The sequence below is a fragment of the Elephantulus edwardii genome, unplaced genomic scaffold (assembly GCF_000299155.1).
Source record: "Elephantulus edwardii isolate Elephantulus edwardi_28Jun2011 unplaced genomic scaffold, EleEdw1.0 scaffold00261, whole genome shotgun sequence".
Lineage (NCBI taxonomy): Eukaryota > Metazoa > Chordata > Mammalia > Macroscelidea > Macroscelididae > Elephantulus > Elephantulus edwardii.
In genome coordinates, this window is record NW_006400011.1 from 2,333,905 (window position 1) to 2,357,589 (window position 23,685).

A 23,685-nucleotide genomic window follows, 5' to 3' on the forward strand; every position below is an offset into this window, starting at 1 on the left:
TTCAATGATACTAGTATTAACAATAGTAATGGTAGTAGTAGTAACTTTTCAACAATCAACCTCATTGCCCTTGAATCAAAACAGACCTGATTAATCCTCCAGTCCTTTTTCAGAGGCTGTAAATTGCTGTCCTGTCAGAGCTGATTTGTAGCTGATTCTCCATTGGGTTTCCAATGCTGTAAATTACAAAAGGGAAGATGTTGCCCCTTTTTCTTCCTAAGAGCCCTTGTGGATTTGAACCACCAAGAGTGGCATGACCAGTGGATTTATGATAGCACAACTCTCTGTGGGCTATGCCACCAGTCTGTGATTTTACAAAATGATAAAATTTAATCATTAATAATTTTGACTTTGTTTCTAGAATTTAATAGGGAATGGGAGGAACTTGCCACTTTTGAAAGAAATTTTCTTTGATTACAAACCTAGAGAAAAATTATGAAAAGGGACAAAACCAAAACCTTGAGCATTTATTAGCTTTAAATTCTCCCTGACCAAGACAATTACCTGATGAAATAATTTTACCGAAGTGAAGTCTTCAAAGTTGAGGTCCAAAAATATGTACTGATTGAAACTTCTTAGTTACTTTATAACATGTAGGAATTACTGGTCTCAATTTTTTTAAACTGTTTCTTCATGGATAAAACAAAATCTATATAGAAAAGAAAGTACTCATTTAGTAGGATTTGGAATTTTGGGAAAACTACTAATTGTACTGAAAATCAAGATCCTTCCTTGAAATCATAAATGAGCTATATAGATCAATTTGATAATTTCTTTTTTATTTTATTTTATTATCTTTTTGTGTGTGTACCATCAAATCAGATCTGACTGGTACAGAAGGAGATTTTTCCCTCCTCCAGCAGAGCAACTGGTGGATTCGAACTGCACACCTCTGGGATTGTGATTTGATAATTTCTTAATCAAACCTTTTATCTTTTTTCCCCCCTCTCAGTGTTCCACATATTTAAACAGCATTGTTGATTCTTTTCTAATGGTCCATAGATGATTCTCTTCTCAAGTTAAGCTATCTTAAAATATTAACAGTATCCCACAATATCTGATATTACAAAATTTTTTATTTGAAAATATTAACAAAATTTGCTAAGTTTTAAAATCTTTTATTATTTCCACAAACGTTTACAAGGCAAAAATTGCTTTTCTATTCAGGTATTCATACTCATTTTGTTTTATGGCTTTAGTTATAATACAATGTAACCACACTCTTCCGACATCCTTCTGTGAGACATTTATACTCACTTTCCCTGCCTGCTGAGATTCTCTTTAGACAAACCTGCTCTTCTGATCTTACATGGTTGGTTTTCTAAGGAGTGAGGGCCTCCTGGTCTTAGCATTCACCTCGGAGATAGGTCTGTCATTGTGTTATGAGTTGAGCCACAGAAATGATTTAAGTTCTACCTTCAGTTAATGACAAAGGACAATAGTCTTGGGATTTCACCAGTTTGGATCAGACTAGTAAGCCTGTCTGTATATTTTAAATTTTTATTTTATATTGGTTTGCTTACAAAGTCCATATACATTGTGTTTCACTCTATTCACATTGTGTTTCTTACAATCATTGTCATTCATTGTATTTTATAAATTAATCACCATTGGACTATGCTAACCATTTACCCTGTCTTTTCAAGTCCCCACCAGATCTTTCTCATTTCTTTTACCCCTCACTCCACCCACCAAATTGTGCAACTCTGTGATTTTTGCCCCACCCATCCTAACCCCTCTGTTATCACCCTTGGCCTCTCCATACCCGTTTTACTTGTTTTCCTTCTATTGTTTACAATAATGGTTTTATGCAGTATTTGTCCATATGAGACTGCATTAGTTCACTCAGGATAATGCTCTCTGGTCTCTCCCAAGTTATGCAGTTGTTGTAGTTGATCGCTTTCCAGTCGAGCATGACTCAGAGAGCCCTACAAACAAAAGGCCGGAAGCCCCTCTGTAACTGTTGACATTTATCAAAGTTCGTAGAATTTCCAGAGGCATGTTGTTTATGAAGTGGATGCCACTCCTGCTTCCAAACCTGTCATAATATGTTATTGGTTGAGTTGCTTGAGATGCATAGCGACCTTATGTACGGCAGTTCTGAACACTTCCCTGCCAGTCTCACTAATTCTGACACACCAACCTCTGTTGCCCCAATCACTACTGTATCAATCCATCTTTCTCATCCACGGTCATCCTCTCCTGCACTGTCCATCCACTCTTCCGAGCACGATGTCCTTCTCCAAGGACCAATCTCTCCTGGCTATGTGCCCAAAGTATATGAGATGGAGCTTCAAAAAATCCTAGCCCCCAAGAAGAGACTTGGTTTCACCTTCTCCAAAACAGACCGATTTGTATTCTTGGCAGTCCATGGTATGTTCAAGACTCTTCTCTAGAACCACAACTCAAAGGCATCAGTTCTTCTTCTGTCTTCCTTAGTCTTTGCCCAACTCTGTGAAGCATAACAAATAATTAAGAAGACCATGGCCTGGATTAGGGGCCCCTTTGTATCTAGACTGGCATCATTGCTCTTCAGCACTTTGGAAAGGTCCATGACAGCGGATTTTCCCAATGCAATCTGTCTTTCGATTTCCTGACTGCTGGTTGGTGTTAAGAGTTGATTGCGACATAGCAGTAGGGATTGTACAGCAATGAAAAAATTTTTCTTTTACTTTTCAAAGAAAAGAGCAAACTGGCGTGGGGAGGGCAAGGAGAAAAGTGCAACAATGAATCAATGGAAATCCAAAGTATCTGTAAATTTTCATTAAAATAATTTTAAAAAAAGAGTGTTGATTGTGGATCCGAGCAAGCTGTAATTACTAAAAACTTCAATCTCTTTTCCATCTATTATGATGCTGCCAGTTGGCCCAGAGGTGAGAATCTTTATCTTCTTGATGTGAAGTTTCAATTTGTATTGAAGACTACAGTCCTTGATCTTTTACAGCAAGTGTCTCAGGTCTTAGATTTCAGCAAGCAAGGTTGTGTCATCTGCATATAGTAGGTTGTTAATGAGTCTTCCTCCAATCTTGATGCCACACTCCTTCTCATAAAGCCCTGCCTCCCTCCTGCTCCCGAATGATCTGTTCTGCAGATTGAAAAGATATGGGATCCCTGACGCACTGCTTTACTGATTTTGAACCATGCAGTGTTTCCTTGCTCTGCTCTCAGGACTGCTTCTTGGTCCAAGTATTGGTTTCGTATAAGCATGATCAAGTGTTCTGAGATTCCCATTTTCCTCAATTTCAGTCTTCTCAATCTATCATGTTGCTGTCTATTGGCCCATTGCTGAGCATTTTAATTTTCTTGATGTTGAGATGCAATCCATATTGAAGGCTACAGTCCTTATATTCTGCAGCAAATACTTCAAGTTTCAGTGAGCAGCAAGATTGTGTCTTCTGCTTAACAGAAGTTGCTGATTAATCTTCCTCCAATCCTGATGCACATTTTTCTCCATGAATTCCAGCCTCTAAAATGACCCACTCAGCATATAGATTGAAAAAGTACAGAGAAAGAAAATAACCCTGTTACACTCCTCTCTTGATTGTGAACCATGCAGTGTTCACTTGCTTCATTTTGCAGTGTTTAACCACAATTTGTTGTGATTCACACAGTCAAAAAAGCCTTTGTGTAGTTGACCTTGCTGTTCCCTAAATCTATGATCCCAATGCCCTAGGACAAGCACCTTACTACCAGCACTAGGTCCAAATGCTAAGGACCAGAATGTTTGGTTACGGTTAGAAAGTCTACATAATTTTGTCCTCTGTTGGCTCTGCTGTATATATGCATATTTTTATAGCATACTAAAATAAGAGTGTAGAAATATCATCTGCCAGATCTGGTAGTCTAGTGGATAAGGAGCTGCAGTACCATCCCAAAGGCAGGTAGTTTGAATCCACCAACCACTCAACACAAGGAAGAAGGATAATTTCCTGTGCCATTTACAGCCTCTGAAATCATTCTGGAGGGTCAGCTATGAGTCAATTCTGACTCAACAACAATGAGGGGAAATCTGTGTATCATCATGGGTGTGGTCTTCTACACCTGCTCTTATCTATTCATCTTACCTGTCTGCTGTATCCACTTGTGATTGATAATATGGTTTATCCTAATTCTATTTCTTGTGCCCCTCTCCATGTCTTTTCTTTCCTTAATGATGTTGAGCTCATCACTCCCTTATTGTATAAAAATTTATTGCATTTTAAATATTTGTGAAATATTTAAATTTTCCTCAGAGACTAGAGTGAAAGAAATGGAAACCACAGGGTTCCTACTACAAATGAATGGTAAGATACGAAATGCCCACAAGAAATGAAACAAATCGTATCTAGTCACTGCTGTCATTGTGTTAGACAGTGGAAACTATGCAAAGCCTAACCACCTTCTTGACTCAGAGGGTTTACAATGTGCTAAATAGTATATTGTTATGGTTGTTGTGTACCACTGAGTCGGAACCAACCTATAGATGCCCCTTCAGCAAGTTTTCAGAGGCTATAAGTTGCACGGGAGGAGATTGCCCATCTTTCTCTTGCAGAGCAACTGGTGGTCTTGAACTGCGTGCCTTCTGGGTTATAGCACTTCATTCATCTTAGCAAGGATCTTCCTCTTTTGCTGGCCCTCTGTATTAACATAATGTCCTTCTTCAAAGATCAGCTTCTCCTCAAGACATGTGCCAAGAGCATGAGACAAAGTCTTAACCATCCTTACTTCCAAGAAGAACTCTGTTTCTTCCAGGATAACTGTGTTCATGCTTCTAACAGGTCCACAGTATGATCAGGGTTTTTTTTCTTTTTTCATTTTTTTTCCTTTTTTTTTCAACACCACAATTCAATTATATAAATTATTCTTTTGTATTCTTCTTTGAACATCATTATTCATTGTCCAGGGAATTAAAACTACAGTGAGCTGGGCCAGGCACACCTTAGTCTTCAAAGTGGCTCCTGTACTTTTTAACATGTTTAATATGTATTTTGCATCCTATTTGCCTAAAGAAACGTGTTTTTTATTTCTTGACTGTTGCTTCCGTGGGATTGTTAATCCAAGCAAAATATTATACTGATGATTTTTGGTCTAGTTATGAGGATCTTTATTTTCTTTATGTTCAGGTATAGTTCACACTGAAGGCTGTTAGTCCTTGATCTTCATCATTGAATACTTCAAGGCTTCACTTTCACCAAACAAGATTGTTATCTGCCTATTGCTGGTTATGAATCTTCCTCCAGTTCTTTATTTTATATTGCTTTCCTTACAGAATTCATATACATTGGGTTTCACACGATCCTTCATTCATTTTGGGTTTCATTCAATCATTCTTACTCAATATGTTCCATAAAATTAATCTCCATTAAGCTATGCCCGTCATTACCCTGATTCAGTGTTCTTTATCTAGCCCAGCCTCTCAGCTTATTTCCTCAGTAGTGTTGTTATTCTGACTGACATTGTTGTTATTAGGTGCTGTCGAATAGACTACGACGCATAAGAAACTGTGAGAAACAGATCAGAACCTTGATCTATCCTAAGTCATCCTCAGGATGTCCAACATGTTACAGTCACTGTGTTAATCCATCCTTTTGAGGGTCCCCCTCTCTTTTGTTTTCCCCAGAATAATTTCTTTTTCCAAGACTGGCCCCTGCTGATAATATCCTTTGCAATGTGACTCATGCTAGCCATCACTGACTGGGTACCCTGCTTGTACCTATCCCCTCACCTGGCAAAGATACTATCTCTATCCAGGCAGACTAGTTTAGGCTCCTCTGAGGCTAGCAGAAACTCTACCCCAGATTAGATGCCCCACCTTTAGATGCACCCTAAACTGGAAGAGGTATTGCCCTGTGACCTGACTCACATCCTCAGTCTACAGTTACCACACAGAAGAACTGATTAATAGAAACTCTGACCTGACTGGGAAGCCCAACTCCAGTCTTCTGGGCTGGCGGATGCACTGTCCTAGGGCAGAGAGCTTGTTTTCTGTTTCCCATGGCATGCTCTGTGTGTGTGTGTGTGTGTGTGTGTGTGTGTGTGTGTGTGTGTGTGTAAGATATTTGTATGTTTGTTTCTTTCACAGTTTACTCTTGCAAGTACAGCACTTGTCTGCCAGTTTGCTGTATTGCAGTGACTTGTGTGTAGCTATGATGCTAGAAGCTACACCACTGGTATTTTAGATACCAGCAGGGTCACCTATGGTGGACAGGCTTCAGCAGAGCTTCCAAACTAAGACAGACTAAGAAACAGGGCTGACCTTCCAATTCTGAAATAACAGACCTTCAGAAAATATGACTAATACAGAAACAGTCCTCAGCATACAGATGAATAAACATACTAGAAGGCTACAACCTAGACTAATGCTGTCCTGAATTTAAGCTGTGCTGTTTTCCATGGTCCTGTTGGAACCTTTTTGTCTGGCCTATAGTGGTGGCCTGGGTGCAAGAAGCTGCATTGCAATACCAAAGGCATGTGGTTTGAATCCACCAGCTGCTTTGTGGGAGAAAGATGGGCAGTTTCCTCCTGTGTGATTAATGACCTCTGATAACCCCCCAAAGGGTCAACTGTGGGGCTGTCCTGACTTGATGGTACACAACAACAACAAGATAGTACATATTTACCAAATGCTGATAGCATGGATTCCTGATCTTCTCATCCCATTATTATTATTAATTCCCTTTCTTCCTCTCATCCTTCAGTATCACTGTATCTTACATTCTTTATTTTAATTACTTTGCACCAGATCTCTAACCTCAGTACATTAAGAAGTCCAAATTGCCCCTATTCTAAAATACTTTATATTACTATTTTTTAAAATGTTGTTGTTGTGTCCCATAGAATCGGACTCAACCCATAACTGACTTGCCAGAAGGTTTTCAGAGACAGTTTAGCGCATGGGAGAAGATTGCCCATCCCTCTCCCACAGATCAGCCGGTAGCCTCGAACCCTGTGCCTTCAGGATTGCAGCACAGCTTCTTGCCACTAGGCTACCAGAGCTCTCTTTTAATGTAATGATGGAATATGAATAAGTAAAATACACACTGCTTTAACCATCTACTCTCTACTTCAAATTTCCTTTGTTTCTTCAGTGCTCCTCTGGGGTGGTTTCTTTCAGGCCGAATTAGTAGTCTTCACCCCATTTTTCTGACAAGCACAGTGGAGATATATATGCTAACAAGCATCACTAGAAGACAAGCAACTGTGGGTGGGAGGCTGGAAAAGGGGAGAATAATTGGCATTAGCGGTGGCTGGGCTGGTGGTAGGTAGATGGACATGCAAATGTCTCGTAGCTCCCCAGAGGCACTATTCCTGTTGTCCTTAGAGCCGTTTTGTCTTGCTTACTGTCTAGCTTCTCTCTTCCCTTCTCATAGGATTTCTCCAAGATCTAAACATTATATACTGTGTCCCCTGAGAATTGCATTAAGCTATGTGGGCAGGTTTTTTGATAGCTCTATCTTAGACTAAGTTCCCTAGAGAAGCAAAACCAATGAAGCCTCAGGAGATATATTTCAAGGAAATAGCTCATGAGCTTTTTAAGGCTGGCAAATCCCAGGTCTGTGGGTCAGACCTCAAGAGAGAGGGATCTGGGAGGCGAATGAGTTCTGCCCTTTGGGCAGGTAAGAGCTGAGATCTTTAAAGATTCCTGAACTGAGGGACAGACCAATTCAAAGGACATCATGAGGAGTGGGGTCAAAGGCTGCTGGCTTTGAAATGTCGGGGAGCAGGGTAGAAGACTGCTGGCTTCAGACCTGATGAATCCAAGCTCATCAGGTATGGCAGACCTTTGGTTCAAGCCAGATCACCAGATACAGGACAGGACAAAAAGTTCCCTAGCATTGCCAGAGTCTACACTGAAATTCAACAAAGACCACAACCCTGAGAAAACTTCTTCAGATCAGACAGCTTATATCTTTCCAGAACCACCACTGATCCTAATCCAATAATGGGAGTTAAATTTACAATATATAGTATAGTTCCTTGGAGGCAAGGATTCTGAAGCTTCATCTGGCATACTTTGGACATGTTGCAAGGAGGGACCAGTCCTTGGAGAAAGGATATCAATCATGCTTGGGAGGGTGGAGGGACAGCATGGGAAAGTAAGACCGTCTATGAGGTGGATTGATTCAGTGACTGGGATAATCAGGGTAGATGTGTTAGGGACAGTGAGGTTGACACAGGAGAGAGCAAGCTTTAGGGCTGTTGTACATAGGGTCACTGTGAGTCGCGGGCACCTAAGAACAACAACATTCCACTAGAGATCATGGTCATGTTAACACACAGTATTAACATCACAAGCTCTAAAGTAGAAGTCTTCTCTGGGACCATTTTTACCTCTCCAGTTCACAGTATTTGTGGATTAACTCTAATTGACTTCTGAATGTAAGGGGCTTCTCATTTCTCTCAAACTCTAACAGTCATGTCCTAAAATTACAAAATCACTACATATCCCAAACCAACACATTTTCTCTCTCTCCCATTTTCAGCTTTGTCTCATTGTCAAGCCATCTTTCTAGCCACTCAGAGTTAAAGCCGTAACAGCTTCCAGCTCCTGTTCCTCACATGCAGGACTTGGCCACGTGCTACCAGGTACCCATAAAGACTCTTACTCCCATTCATTTTGCTCTAATCCTACTCTCAATCTTCGGTCTTGTCTCAACGTTAATATTTTATTTTATTAGTTTTAATGAAAGTTTACAGAGACTTTGGATTTCCATTCATTCATTGTTGCACTTTTCTCCCTGCGCAACCTCTAGCCCCTAGTTTGTTCTTCTCTTTGAAAAGTAAAAGAAAAATTCTTTCATTGTTATACAATCCCTCCTTCCAAGTCCACTCCACTATGCTACATGTTTTCTGAACTCTTGTCATGACAATAATACCTACTCATATATCCCTTTTAAACAGTTTTCTCCCTCATCTGTTTCAATGCAGTATACATAATTTATCTCATCTTTCTCAGTCTCCCCCCAACCCTGATGTCAGCGTTAATCTTTACACCATCTCCTACCTTTCACTCTTCAGGGAACCCTGGTTGTGTGTAGAGAGTTAGGCTACTTGCCCAAAGACACAGTGTCTTAGGCTGCTCAAGTCCATCAGCCACAGGAGAAAGATGGACAATCTCCTCCCATGCAGTTTACAGTGTCCAAAGTCTCACTCGAGGGTCAGGTATGAGTCGATGCTGACTCATTGGCAGTGAGTGGTTGTGTGCTGTTTCATCCAGCACTGTTCTGACTCTCATAGGAGCAACAGAAGAGCCTAGCACAGGCTGGTGGCATTGTTTTTGACTTTGCTTGCTGTAGGCAGTCTTTGCCCTCCTGTTTACATGCTCTAGTGTTCAATGTCCCTTTGTGTGTGTGTGTGTGTGTGTGCGTGTGTGTGTGTGTGTGAATGTCACCTCCTACCTTCAGAGATTCATTGCTGCTGCCTCCTCTAAACCTCTCCTCTAATTTCCTGAGGAAGTGAGACTTTTTCTCACCACCCGTTACCATAGAGTCAGCTCTGACTCAGGCCAGCCCGGAGTGTTAGAAAAGGGCTGTGCTCCACGGCATTTTCGGTGGCTAATTTTTCTGAAATAGAGTGGCAGGTCTTTCACTTCTGAGGTGCCCGGGGAGGAAAGGACCTTTCTGTCTGCAATGTAGCTTGTTAACTCTACAAGACCAGGAGGCCAAATACCCCCAAAATCATTTTTGTGCTTGTCTTTCACACATAATGTTGTTTTCTACCTCCTATTACTGTAGTGAGTGTAGATGTGTCAGAGACAATAAGATTGGCACAGGATAGAGCAGATTTCAGAGCTATTGTATACAGGGTCACTGTAAGTTGCAAGCTACTTGGTATGTAACAACAACATTATTGTAACTTGTGTTTATACTTTCTCTCTTACTAAACCAAACAGGTGTTCAGAGTAGGATCTGTGCATCACTCAAAGCAAACCAGCCTAGTTCAAGCTTTAAAGTATCTTTTAAATGTTTGGAAGAGCTGAGATAATAATTATCAAAAGCCCATTTGTTTAGAAGAGATATTTAATGCTCAGATAGGTTGAGTAGTGAAATTTTGTTTCATTTCATAGATCCAGACTTCCTGTTTCTTCCATGAGTTAAAGTCTACCATATGTAGGTGAACTCTGTGTAAGGAAGAGAGTAGGACATGTTTTAATAATGGGCAAAGTGAGACTGAACTCAAGTCCTGCCGACACCAAGAGCCTTTCTCTTGATGCGTGGTCATCACCACGATCTTTTCTTTGCTGTCTTCTACAGATAGGGACATCCATAAGTAGGAAATTCTGGAAATTTAAAAAAAAAAATTAGGTTTTTTTCATTGTGAGTTAGAGTTAGAAAAAAAAAAGATGTAAATTAAGATTTGCTCTGGTGACGTGGTGATTTAAACACTTGGCTACTAACCTCTAGGCCAGTAATTGGAACCCACTCAGTGGGAGAATGATGAAGTAGCTTGCCTCCTTCAAGATTTCAGAAACCCTGTTATAAGGCAATTAATTATATTTAATCCTACCGGGCTTCTGTGATGTGCAACTTTCTTGGCAGTACTGGGGTTGTTTTTTTTTTGTTTCACTCCACAGGTAAAAGTCCCTCAAAAAAATATTCACATAGCTTTCTAAAACCCTCGATTTTCATTGTCAGCAGTTTTGCCAGTACACTTGAAAATGTCCTGCTTTCTACTTTGGATGTTGGAACCAATTGTTAGTTTCTGTGGGTTCCTGCAATCCTTCTTACCAACAAGACTAGTGCCATCTAGTGGTTAAAAAAAAGAAACCGACTGGAAACCCTAAGTCTGTAAACTTTCATTAAAATTAATAAAAAAAGAAAAACCATCTGAAGCTCTAGATTTTCTGCATCTAGGAGGAGTTGTTTTCCTTCATTTTGTTTTTTAGTGCTTTTGGGAGATAATTTTGAGGGATATACGCTAAAAAATTTATTTGGCCCATAATTTTATGTCAAATGTATTATACAGATTTATTTGTATGTCAGTTAAAGGAAACAAAATGTTGTAAAATATGACCCTCATCAAATTCTCAGAACTGGGTGGGGAGAAAAGTGCATAATGAATGAATTGAAATCCAAAATCTCTGTAAATGTTCATTGAAATTAATAAAAAAAGAAAAAGAAAAAATTCTCAGAATTGTTGTTATGTGTCATTGAGTCGCCTGCGACCCATAGCAACCCTATGCACAGCAGCTCTGAAGTCTGCCTGTCCTGAGCCAGTCTCACTGACCCCTACACACCTACCTCCATTGCCAGTCACTATATCAATCCATCTCATCCAGGTCTCCCTCTCCTGTGCTATCCCTCCAACCTCCCAAGCATGATGTCCTTCTCCAAGGATCGGATTAGTAAAAACATAATCTAGAATAAGAGGTGGAAAGGAGGGTAAATTACTATTTAAAGTAATCTAGTTTCAGTTAATTATTATTTATAAGGTTTTAGAAAGCCAACAGTTACTGGATTTCCTGATTTGGCATACAGGTGTGCCTCACTTAGTGTCCATAATACCAAAATGAAAATTGAACGTCTTGCTACCTAGTCAGCTCCAACATATGACAGCCTTCCACTGGCCTTCCGAGCCTAGGAATATTAATGGGAGGAGACCACCCTTAGCCTAATGTCACTAGGGCCCCTGTGGTATGTTCTTTGAAACAGGACCTTGTGTGTGAACAGCTGTGTGCATAGAAGAAGGGCTCCTACATGCACTGGCCTGGAAGCTCCTTTGAGATTCAGGTAGTCAGCTCTCACGGCCGACTCTTCAAGTGTGTGTCCCACTCCTCTGTCACCACCTTCGCTGCTAAGCCAGCGCTGGAAAGGCCAGTTGAACTGTTAGACTCTGACCGGAAAGGAGGTGGCACAAGCCAAGCTGACCAAGTATACCTGAACCAAGAGTACATTCCTTTTTATTTGTACCATCTGGAATCATGCCCAGCAAAAGGAGGTGACTAGACCCTCTGGATTGACAAGGACAAGGGAAACTGGGTAAGGAGTTTAGGCCTGGGCCTCCAACACTCTTAAGTGGCTTAAGGGGCAGCAGACAGACAGAAGTGGGGCTCTGACCTCAAGACTTTTGTCAAAAGTCCTGTCACTTGGACATCTGGGTGCCCTGGATGTATGTAGCCTGAGCTCATGAGAAAAGCACCACAGACCAGTGTTCCTTTTCTCCTCTCCACATCCAAGAGGCCCATTACTGAGTTTGTGAATTACTCAGGCTCCCTTCTCTTCCCTTTGCTGGTCTGATTTTACACAGCGGCCATCAGAAGTGTTGGCCCCAGAGCAACAACATCTTCCACCTCTTAACCCTTGTTAGAGAGGCAAATTCTCAGTGTCTGCCCCGGATCTGTGAACTAGACCTTTTGGGATGGAGCCCAGCAATCTGTGTATAACAAGCACTCCAGGTTACTGAAAAGTACTTACTCTTGACTTTACAACTGATATTCTCCTTTTTCAAATGGTTTAAGGGTCAAGGAAATTGAAATTTAACTTTTCTAGACCTTTACTTTGCCAATGCCGGGGAGAATGAAAACTGTCTTTGATTACACAAAACTTAAATTGAGAATTTGCAACAGGCACTTAGAATTGAAGTATAGTAGTACAGTGCAACATTGCTACAACATTGCAAATATTACAATATTTTAAACTTTGCTTCAGTCTTTTCTTCACCAAAGAAATTGCCTTATTTTGTGACACTAATTTTAGTATAACTCATATGAGATCATCATTGTGACATTAAATTAGCCTACACTTCAGAGAAGAGGTAAAAGATAAAGCATACACTTTATTAGAAAAATCAGGTTCACACGTCACATTCAGATTGTAAAAACGTAAGTTCAAAATACTGCCTTTTTATTGTGGGAATTTTTTGTTCTGCTTTTTAGTTAGCAATTTGGGAAAGAGTTTTCATTTCATACATAAAATCACTTCTTGAGTGAAGCTGCTGCAGGAATTGGGTCATTTATAAATTGCATGTTTAAGCCAGGATTTTAGAAATGCACTAGTTAGCCTAACATATTTTCTAAATTATTTCACCTAAAATAAGAAATTTTGTAAAGATTACTGAAAGTAGGTGAAATATTCATTTTACTTCTATCAGATTGATCACAGAGTAGGTCAATAAAATCAGCAGTCCACACTCACTACACTGGGTCACTTGAAATTTTCTGAGTGTTTTAAGCTTTGTATTTAAGACACCACAAAATCTTTCTGATACCCTTCTAATGGGCTGTACCCACTGTCCTTCAGCTGATTCTGATTTGTGACCATCCTTCATCTGTTTCTGAGGCTTGGACTGTTTATTGGAGAAAACTGTCCCATCTTTTTCCTGAGCACCTGGTGGATTCAAAAGGCTGGCCTTTTCTTTAGCAACCCAATGCATAATGCACTGTGCCGCCGCCACCACCCCACTCTTGTCTGTGTCACTAGGAAAAGCAAGATACTGTCATTGATAAATGACATTGATTGTCATTGTTTTATCTCCCTTTATTTACTTTTATTCCACTAAAACAGAAAATACTTTAAAAATAACGTCTAGGATTATTTCTGACTGCATTCTATATAGGAAAAGGAGGAATAAAGAACTTTAAAAGTTGTCTTGGATGGAAGAGTAGGGCAAAAGGACAATATTACAGGTAGGTGTTGACTGTGATTGTTCATAGCTGATATGAGTTTAAATAAGAACATACTGGATTATTTCTAAACAACTACTGAAAATCACCTGCTTACCACTCCACTCACCTTCTCTATAGAGTCAGTTCTGGCTAAATGGAAATAATAAGCTATTCTAAGACCTTGCTTGAAGGAATATTTTTTAAGTACTTTGTTAAAAACACCTCCTTAAGAAAAATTTTTTTTAAAAAAAGCACCTCCTCAGTGATAAAATCATGATTAGTTTGGAAATGAAAGCTTTAAGGACCACCTCACCGTAGACTCCTGGAAGCACAGAAGAACGTTTCACAGTCGCACTTAGAGGCCAGACGCGCCCAGTCTGTGATGTCTCATCCAGTGACTCACGAACTCACCTGGATTTGGCTGATCGGAGTCACCGAGGTGACCTCAGAGGAGGAAGTCTTTACTAAGGGTGCTGACCCGAGAACAAAGAGTCCAGTCATAGATTGTGTTTTCGCAGTGATATTTGGCCTTTCCTCATGCCTTGCCAAAAGAATCTCTTTTCCTTGCCAGTTACTAGTAAGGCCAAAATCTTAAGATACCTTGACAGAAGTGAAAGCTTTGGTCAGTTGGGATAGCTTTTGAAGAATTTTTCTGGTTTATCTACAAAGTTACTATTTTTCCTCTTCAGTCTTAAAAGGATGTCTGTCACGCAACATTGTTCTTCCTTCTGAGGAAAAATGAATCATGGACTTCATGGTTGGGACAGACTGCAATGTTCGTCTTATCCAAGCATTCTTCTAATATTTAAATCCCTTTTACGGCCTCCTCATTGGAGATTACTCAGACTTTGCACTAAAGGGGAGTGGAGGACAGAGACAGGGAAAAATCCACTTTATGCCATTTGTATTGTCTGCGATACACTAATATCTATTTGGAAAAGTAGGTTATGACCACGATCCTCTGGAAGTTATCCAGCCTTCCAGACCTTATTATTTCTGTATCAGCGTTTCAAGCAGAGAAATGTGAATCTAAGTCCAAGTTTCTCAGCCTCAATACTTTTCCATTTGAGGCCAGTTAATACTTAATTGTGCTCATATGAAACTTATACCTAGACAAAGAAGCTATTGTTTGAACAGAGCAAGGGAACACTGAATAGTTTAAAATCAAGAAAGGTGTGCATCAGGGCTGTATCCTTTCTCCATACCTAATCAGTCTGTAACTAACCAAATCATTAGAGATTCTGGAGTCTATGAAGACTATGACGCCAGGGTTATTAGGTAGAATCACTAACAACCTGCATTATACAGATGGCACAAACTTGATTGCTTAAAGTGAGGAGGACTAGAAATGGTTGCTGCAGAAGATCAAAGACTAAGCCTTCAATAAGGATTGCATCTCAACAGCAAGAAAACAGGAATCCTCACTACTGGACCAATAGGCAACATCATGCCAGATAGAGAAAAAAATGGAAACTATCAACAGCTTCATTTTGAGTTAATCCACAGTCAACACCCTTGATACCAGCATTTAAAAGATCAGGAGACATACTACATTGGAAAAGTCCACTTACGGGCCTCGCCACATTACTGAAGAGCAGTGATCTCAGTTTGAAGGTTAATGTGCCTGGTTCTGGCTGTGGTCTTTTCAGTCACTTGCTATGCATCTGACAGCTGGAAAATGAAAAAGGATGGTAGAAGAATTGAAGCCTTTGGTGATGTTGGAGAATATTGAATATCCCATAAACTGCCAAAAGCATAAATAGATATGTCTTGGAGAAAGTGCAGCCTGAGTGCTCATTAAAGGCAAAGATAACAAAGCTTTATCTCATACACTTTGAGCATGTTGTTGTAGTTATGTGCCATCGAGTTCCTTGTGACTCATAGCAACCCAGTGTACAGCAACTCTGAACCCTGCTCTATCCTGAGCCAATTCATCGTCTGACACACCTATCTTCATTACCCCAGTCACTGAGTCAATCCATCTCATCCAAGGTCTTCTTCTCTTGCACTGTCCCTCCACCTGCCCATCCTCCCAACCATTGACGTCCCTCTCCAAGGACATGCCCAAAGTATGTCAGAGCTTCAGAATCCTTGCCTCCAAGGAGCATCCTGGTTTTGCCTTCTCCTGGATGACCCTGTTTGTTCTCCTAGCAGTCCATGGTGTATTCAATACTGTTCTCCAGCACTATAGCTCAAAGGCATCAATTCTCCTATCATCCCTAGTCATTGTCCAACTCTCTGATGCTTAGCTAGTAATTGAAAAGACCATGACCTGGATCAGGTGCACCTACGTCTCTAGAGTTACATCAGTGCTCTTCGGTACTCTAGAGATGTCTCTGACAGTTGACTTCCCTAGTACAATTCGTCTTTTGATTTCCTGTCTGCTGGTACCAAGAGTGTTGATTGTGGAACCAATTGTTTACAATCTCAATCTCTTCACCGTCTATCATGATGTTGCCAATAGGCCCAGTAGTGAGAATCCTTGTTTCCTTGATATTAAGTACAATCATGTGTTCTGGAATTACCTTCCTTCTCAGTGTTAGCCACAGTGTGCTGTGATTCACAGAGTCAAACACCTTTACATATTCAATGAAACACAGATTTTTATCTGGAACTCTGCTTTCAGCTAAGATCTATCTAACATTGACTATAATGCATGTTGTTAGGACTGTGTTGTTAGGAGAGCCTATTCCTTCGAAAGGGACATCATTCCTGGAAAGATGGAGAGTCAGTGAGAGAGAGGAAGACCTCTCCCAACGAGATAGATTGACACAATGATTGCAGCAACAAGTTCAACTATGTCAGAGATTATGAGGACAGCACAGGATAAGAATAAGATTCAGATCGATTGTGTATATGGTCACTATGACTTGTACTTGCCTCAAATACACATAGCAAGTACCCTTTGCCAGGAGCTCTAGTGGCCTAGTGGGTAAGGAGTTCTGCTGCCAAACCCAAAGTCAGGCAGTTCAAATTCACCAGCAGCTCTATGGGAGAAAGATAGGCAGTCTGCCCTTGTGTGATTTACAGCCTCAGAAAACCTGCTGGAGGGTCAGCTATAAGTCAGTTCTGACTTGATGGCATCAAATGTTTGCAAGAGTGTAGAACCTGGACATGTCCTAGGCATGATGGGAATGTTGTACAGCTCTACTGATCTTTCCTCACTTTATACTGGTCAGACTGCTTCCAGACATTAGCAAATATCCTCGGGTGTAGGGTGTAGGGCAAAGAGTTAAGAAACACTAGTTTAAGCATCAGTTCTGTGAGGTAGAGTCCTAAGGAACTATCTAAATGGCTTTAGGGTATATGAATTGTTACTCCTGTGCCTTTGAGTTGGAACTGACTCATAACTGACCCTCCAGCAGAATGTCACAGGCAGTAAATCACACAGGAGAAGATTGTCCATCTTTCTCCCATGGAGCAACTGGTGGATTTGAGCAGAGTATAGTGGGGTTGGCAGTGCAGTTCCTTAACCATTTTACCACTAACACTGTTTTGGTATGTATATATCCCTGTGATTTACTAACTAGATTTCAGGAGCCCATGTATGCAGAAGAGAAAAGGCAAACATGACTGAGAAAATCCAAACTGAATCAGTTTGTGAGGAATTTATGTCCAATAAATGGTAAACAGAGAAGATAAGATTAGGGCATGGGTAAAATAGGAAGGAGAGAGATTTTTGCTTAGTTGTTTGTTGTTGATTTTAAAAATACTGTATTTGTAATTTCAAGGTGAGACAGTGTAGATCAAGAATAGCAATTCTTCCTTTTGGTCCTAATGTTGGAATGAGGCAAAGGGAAAAATTAAAACTTATTTCCTTTTCACTGAAGTCAGTCATGATAGTTAAGCTTACCTCCTTCTTTTTTTTTTCTTTTTTTAGTTAGTAGGTTACTATATAAATATATAAAAATAACAGTATCCTAGGTGGTAGGTTGATTTTTGTTGATTTAACTTGATTAGTGTCTACGATATCCTCCGTGGTAGATTGTACATTAAAAATTAATTTGGTGATAAACTGTGTGTTGTTGTTATGTGCTGTCCAGTAGCTGAGGACGCATAGCAACCTTATGAACCGCAGCCCCACCCTGAGCCAACCTCACTGTCTGCAACACGCCTGACACCATTGCCACAATCACCGTGTCAATCCATCTCATCCGGGGTCTTCCTCTCTTGCGCTGACCAGACCTTATACTATTCCAAGCATGATGTCCTCCAAGGACAGGCCCTTCCTGACAACATGCCCAAAGCATGTGAGGAAGAATTTCAAAATCTGCCTTCAAGGAGCAGTCTAGTTTCACCCCCTCCAGGACAGACTTGTTTGTTTTCTTAGTAGACCATGGTGTGTTCAGTACTCCTCTCCAGCACCAGAGCTCTGATGATTTTCTTTTTATTATTATTATTATTTATTGTTATTATTATTCACACAATGATCATGTGACATTTCCAAATATGTAGTTATCAATGTCAAGATTTTGTTTTCTAATGTAACAATGTAACATTAGAATTATAGTAACTTCCATTTGTTTTAAATGAAATTTTATTTTAATTGTCATTTTAACAAACATTTACAGAGAAGTTAGATTTTCATTCATTTCTTTTTGCTAAATAAATTCTTTTATCTTACAGATCTGCTTTAATTTTGGAAATGGACTTCATTTAGAGGTAAGGAACCAGAAGAATTATTTCTGTCTTTTTATACTCTAAGCTTACTTTAATGGCTGTGCCCTTCCACATTAAAAATGCACACTCCCTTTGAGCCCGCTGCCCCCAATCGCACAAGTTCATGCTATATTCAAGAGTGTTCATTGCAGCTTCTTTGCAAATCTAAATCTAAATAACTGTCCGTAAAGGGAATAGAAGGTAAGACAATATCCTGTGGAAGAATGTCTGGAATAAGGTAGTGATTTTAAAATCAAGAAATGAGTGAGACATTTGAGTAAGTCCATTTCTATAAGGTTAAGGAGAAAAAACAAACACTTGAGGGGGTAGGTGTATGTGTGCGTGCATGTGTCAAACATGTATGTCTAAAACATTGTCATAAAAGATACTCATCAGGCTATTAACAGTGATTAATTTGTGAAGTAGAAGCAAGAAGCCTGGGTAAAGTTTTACATTTTTCATATAAACTTTAAAATTGTGATTTTATATTATATGAAGGTGTTTAAGGTATTAATTCAAGTAAAAAGGCAAGGACATCAATAATAGTAAAAAATCAATGTAAATATTTTGAAATAAAATGCTTGTTCATCTAGGTGAGCAAAACAAATAAATTATTATAATTTCTAGTCTTAAGATACTATATGTGCTATAGTGAAATTTCTCATGAATTAAAAAAATATATATTCATTCACACATAAAAGCCCAATGGAATATTTACAGAATAGTTTTCCAGCTAAAATTTTTGATACAGAGAAAAGAAATTTAGACTTTTACTTAATCCTTAAGTGAGTAATGTCATTCATTAGCAGTTCCACAAGCTTTACTCAAATATATGTTGATATGTTGCTAAAGTTTAGTTCTCAGATGAGAATAGTTTATTTTATTATCTTCATTTTCCATTCATTAAATTTGGCTATGGGCATAATATTTTCTCTACCAATTTGTAAAACCACTAAGTTACTGTTTAGCTTTTTAAATTCTTTACTCTGGGAAATATTTTCTTACTGTTAAAAACAAACCTCTCTTGCTTTCCTGGCTTAGAGACAGTCTGTCAGACACCACGGAGGTTTAGTTAATTTGTTGTCACTATTGGGTTGTTGCAGACCTTAGGCACGAGAAGAGAAAATGAGCTTCCTCCTCGCCCTGCTCACTTGGTGCGGCAGAAGCGTGCCTGGATCACGGCTCCCGTGGCTCTGCGGGAAGGGGAGAATCTGTCCAAGAAGAACCCAATCGCCAAGGTACATCAAAGCCACAACATGAAATATGTGCTTCATTCAAATATGGTGTGCGAGGCTTTGTACGTTCACTTTTTAAATTCAAGCTAAATGTATACTTGTTCCTTTTTCTTTTCATATTCAGGGCACATTTAAAAATTAACATTAAGCTAAAAATTAGCTTAATGGGTGACCCTGGAGGACATTATACTGAGTGAAATATCTCATTCACAAAAGGGTAAATGCTGTATAGTGCCACTGACTGAGAAAGATTGGATAAATTATATATATGCTGCATTGAAACAAATGAGGCAGAGAACAGTTTCAAAGTGATATATGATTGGGTATTATGGTTATGACAAGAGTCCAGAATGAAGGCTGCATAGTAGAGTGTACTGGGTGGAGGCAGGGGAAGGGGGGGAACTCTATACCAGTGAAAGAATTTTTCTTTTACTTTTCAAAGAGAAGAATGAACTGGGTGGGAGGGATGGGCAGGGAGAAAAATACAACAGTGAATTAATGGAAATCCAAAACTCTGTAAATACTCATTAAAATTAATAAAAAAAATTTAAAAATGTTTAAAAATTAGCAGAGCTTTTTAACAGGAAGGATAATATTTAAGGTACCACATTATTGGCCATTAATAATAATAATATACACACGTTTCAACACATAAGTAAGGAAACAGGCACTGGTTTAGTGTTTGACATTAAAACTGTTGGAATACAAGAAAATATTATCATAAAAACATAGTTCACTAAATGAAAGGAAACTGTGGTCTAATCATGTTGCTGTTATTAAGTGCTAGTGAATCAGTTCTCATTCCTAGTGACCCTGTTTATAACAGACTAAAAAACTACCCAGTCCTGTGCTGTCCTCACTATAGCCGCCATGTTTGTGCTAATTGTTGGGAGCTCTAGTGTCAATCTGTCTCCTTGAGCATCTTCCGTCTTTTCTTGACCCACGTAAAGTCTCTCCAGCCTTGCTTATACGGAGCATTCTGACTGTACTTTTTCAAGCCAGATTTGTTTGTTCTTCTGGCAGTCCGTGGTTATTTTCAGCATTCTTACCCAACACTGTAATACAGATGCACCACTGCTGCTTTGGTCTTCCCTAGTCTTGGCTTTCAAATGCATATCAGGTTATTGAAAATACCATGACTTGACTCAAGTACACCTTAGTCCTCATCATGGCATCTGCTTTTAAATATCTTTATCTTTGGGAGCGAATCTTTGCCATTTCATAGATAAGAAAATTAAAGCACAGGGAAATAAAGTAACTTCTTCTGTTGCATAACTAGTGAAGGACTGCAGTAGAATTAGAGACCATGCTTGCTGATACCAGCATCTTTGCTCTTAAGTCAACTTATTGAGACTCCCTCCCTCTTACTAGCATTGTGACAGCTTCAGTGAGGAATTTTCCATTTAAAGTATATACATGCATGCAAACAATTCATATTTAAAAAGTAGACAGAGGCCATAAACAGTCACTTCAACAAAGAATCATTCAGTTAGCCAACAAGCATGAAGAATGATTCATGATCATTAATCATTAAAAAGCTAACTGACTCTCCCATTGATAATTCTGACTCATAATGAGTCCTGTCAAATTGCCAAGGCTGAAAATCGTAATGGGAGAGACTGTTCCTCTTATTTCAGCAGAGCTGCAGGGAAGTTTGAATTAGTGGAGGAGCACGGTCTTTGGGTTAACAGTGTAACTCACTTTGAACTATACCACCAAAACTCCCCTTAGCCATGAGATGCAAATCAAAGCCACAGTGAGATACCAGCTCACCTCATAAAACAAGAGCAAAATTTAATGTGACAGAAACTAACAAATGCTAGTGTGGATGTGGAGATTGGAGCCCTCATACACTACTGGTAGGACTTTAAAATGATATAACCACTGTGGAAAACAGCATGCCATTTTTTTTAAAAGTTAGAAACCCAAAATTACATTTGATCCATCAATCCACGTCTAAGTGTATATCCTAAAGAACTGAGACACAGGATAAGAATATCTATACACGTGCTTATTGGAGTGTTAGTCCCAGTAGCAAAATGATGGAAATAGCCCAAGTGCCTACTAATAGATAAACGATAGTACATACACACAGTAGAATACTACTCCATATCAAAGAACAGTGAAGAATTCCTGAAACTCTTCATAATGTGGTTGAACCTAGAGGACATCAGGCTGAGAGAAATAAGTCAAACACAAAAGAACAAGTATTATATGAGTTCTTTACTAGAAAAAAGGGCGCTTTGATAACTTAGTGGTAAGGAATCTTGCTGTAAAAGGCACACAGTTCAAATCCAGTAGCTGCTTCAAGGGAGAAAGATGGGCAGTCTCTTCCTCTGTGATTTACAGCCTCTGAATACTGCTGGAGGATCAGCTGTGAGTTAGTTGTGACTCAGTGGTACACAGTAACAGCTGCTATAAAGAGTTAAAGAAAAATTGACACATACAAAGAATGTCCCTTTAATGTTACCAGGAATGAGAAGAGAAGACAGGGGAAATCCCTCACAAGATAAGAGACACATATTTGACACTTCTTTATAAAGTTGGAAAGAGAAATACTATTTGATTCCACAATCCCAGTTCTAGGTATATGACCCAGAGAAATTCGAGCTACAGCATACATAGTCCAATGTGCTCACACTTCTATTTATTGTACTGCTACTCATCATAACAAAGAGTTGGAAACAGCTCAAGTGCCCATCAAGGGACCAGTGGTTCAATAAACTATAATATGTTCACACAATAGAGTGCATCACTCAAGAATTTGTTAAATACTGCACACTATAAATGAAACTAGAGCATATTATGCTGAGTGTGACATCATTCAATTACCAAAAAAAGACAGTTGTGATATATCACCATAATACGAGCTAAGGAAAGGATTTTATATAGATGGGACTCAGTCTTGAGGGCTCAGTCAGGATGATGAGGAAGAGAAGTGAAATAAAAAACACCCCAAAACTTTGCCTCATAAAAGAATAAAAACTAGTTTGAAGGAAAAGGCAATGTAAAGAATGGGCGACGAGCACAATATTAGGGAGCTCCAGTGGTAAGAAGCTGCATTGTAGTGCAAGTTCACCAGCTGCTCCATAGGCGAAGAATGGGCAGTCTCTTCCTGTGAGATTTACTGCCTCTGAACACCTGCTAGAAGGTCAGTGATAGGTCAGTTCCAACTCCATACACAGCACCAGCACAGTATTAGTAAGGAAAAGGAAGACACAGAGAGGTCAATATGACAACAGAGGTAAATGGTCTTATCAGCAGTAACTTAGTAATCAATGAATGAATACAGAGACTAACAGGCAAGTCTTTGGCAGACTGTAGTGAAGAAGAGGTGTGCACTGTGTGAACACATAGATACGCATAGAAATTTGAGGCTATACCTGCAACCATACAGGCTTGCCAGATGTTTTTACGGCATATGCATCCGTATGTGTTATAGAGGAAATATATATGGGGGGAAAAATTATGAAAACTTCATAGCCATAACTCAACCCCTTGAAGGAATGTATTTCTGGGTCTAGGAGCTCAAGACCAAATTTTCAGAAAATATAAGGGTCAACTGGCATAACAATCTACAGACAATGTTCTGCATCTTTCTTTGATGAGTTGCTACTGGGGTCTTGAAAGCTTGCAGTTTGCCATCTAAGGTACAACTGTTGTTGGTCTCTCCCTATCCAAAGCAAAGTAGAATGAAACAGACCACTGGTCCAAAAACAAATGTTCCACCTGAACTTTCATTCTGTAATCCTGAGACCAGACGAATGAGATGGTACCCACCTGCCACTCTGCTAACCATTCTCAAAATGATCGCAATAGAAAGACCCTGATCAGAGTGGGAGAAAAATGTGGAACAAAATTCAGAATCATTGGAAATACCAGGTGTGCTGCTCTTTCCAAACCTGGAACTGAGATCACCCCTGTGAGACAGCTTCCAGTGAGACTACATACAGATGTCCAGTAACTGTGAGCTCAGGCGCAGGCAGACATGAGGGCAAGCACAGGACCGTGCAGTGTTGTGTTCTGTGGGGCAAAGGCTTCGTGTGGGGCAGTACACATTCCACAGCACCTAGCAACAACAACAATATGACCAATAACAGCAGGGAGGAACATGCTCTTGATGAAAAAGGCTGGTTCTGCCCAGGGATAAAGGTCAGAAGGCAGGAAGGAATGGGAAAGGATGAATGGAGTCTATAATCAGGAAGGAGA

At 39.6% G+C, this 23,685-nt stretch overlaps 1 protein-coding gene across 1 annotated transcript in view; it reads left to right on the forward strand.

Annotated features, from left to right (window-relative positions):
* Positions 1–11,675: 11,675 nt before the first annotated feature.
* DSG2 (desmoglein 2) overlaps positions 11,676–23,685 on the forward strand; it is a 32,650-nt gene continuing 20,640 nt past the window's right edge. The window contains exons 1-3 of the mRNA XM_006899566.1: positions 11,676–11,849; positions 18,209–18,244; positions 19,345–19,479. Of these exons, the coding sequence (XP_006899628.1) occupies positions 11,676–11,849; positions 18,209–18,244; positions 19,345–19,479 (345 nt within the window). The remainder of the gene's footprint in view (positions 11,850–18,208; positions 18,245–19,344; positions 19,480–23,685) is intronic.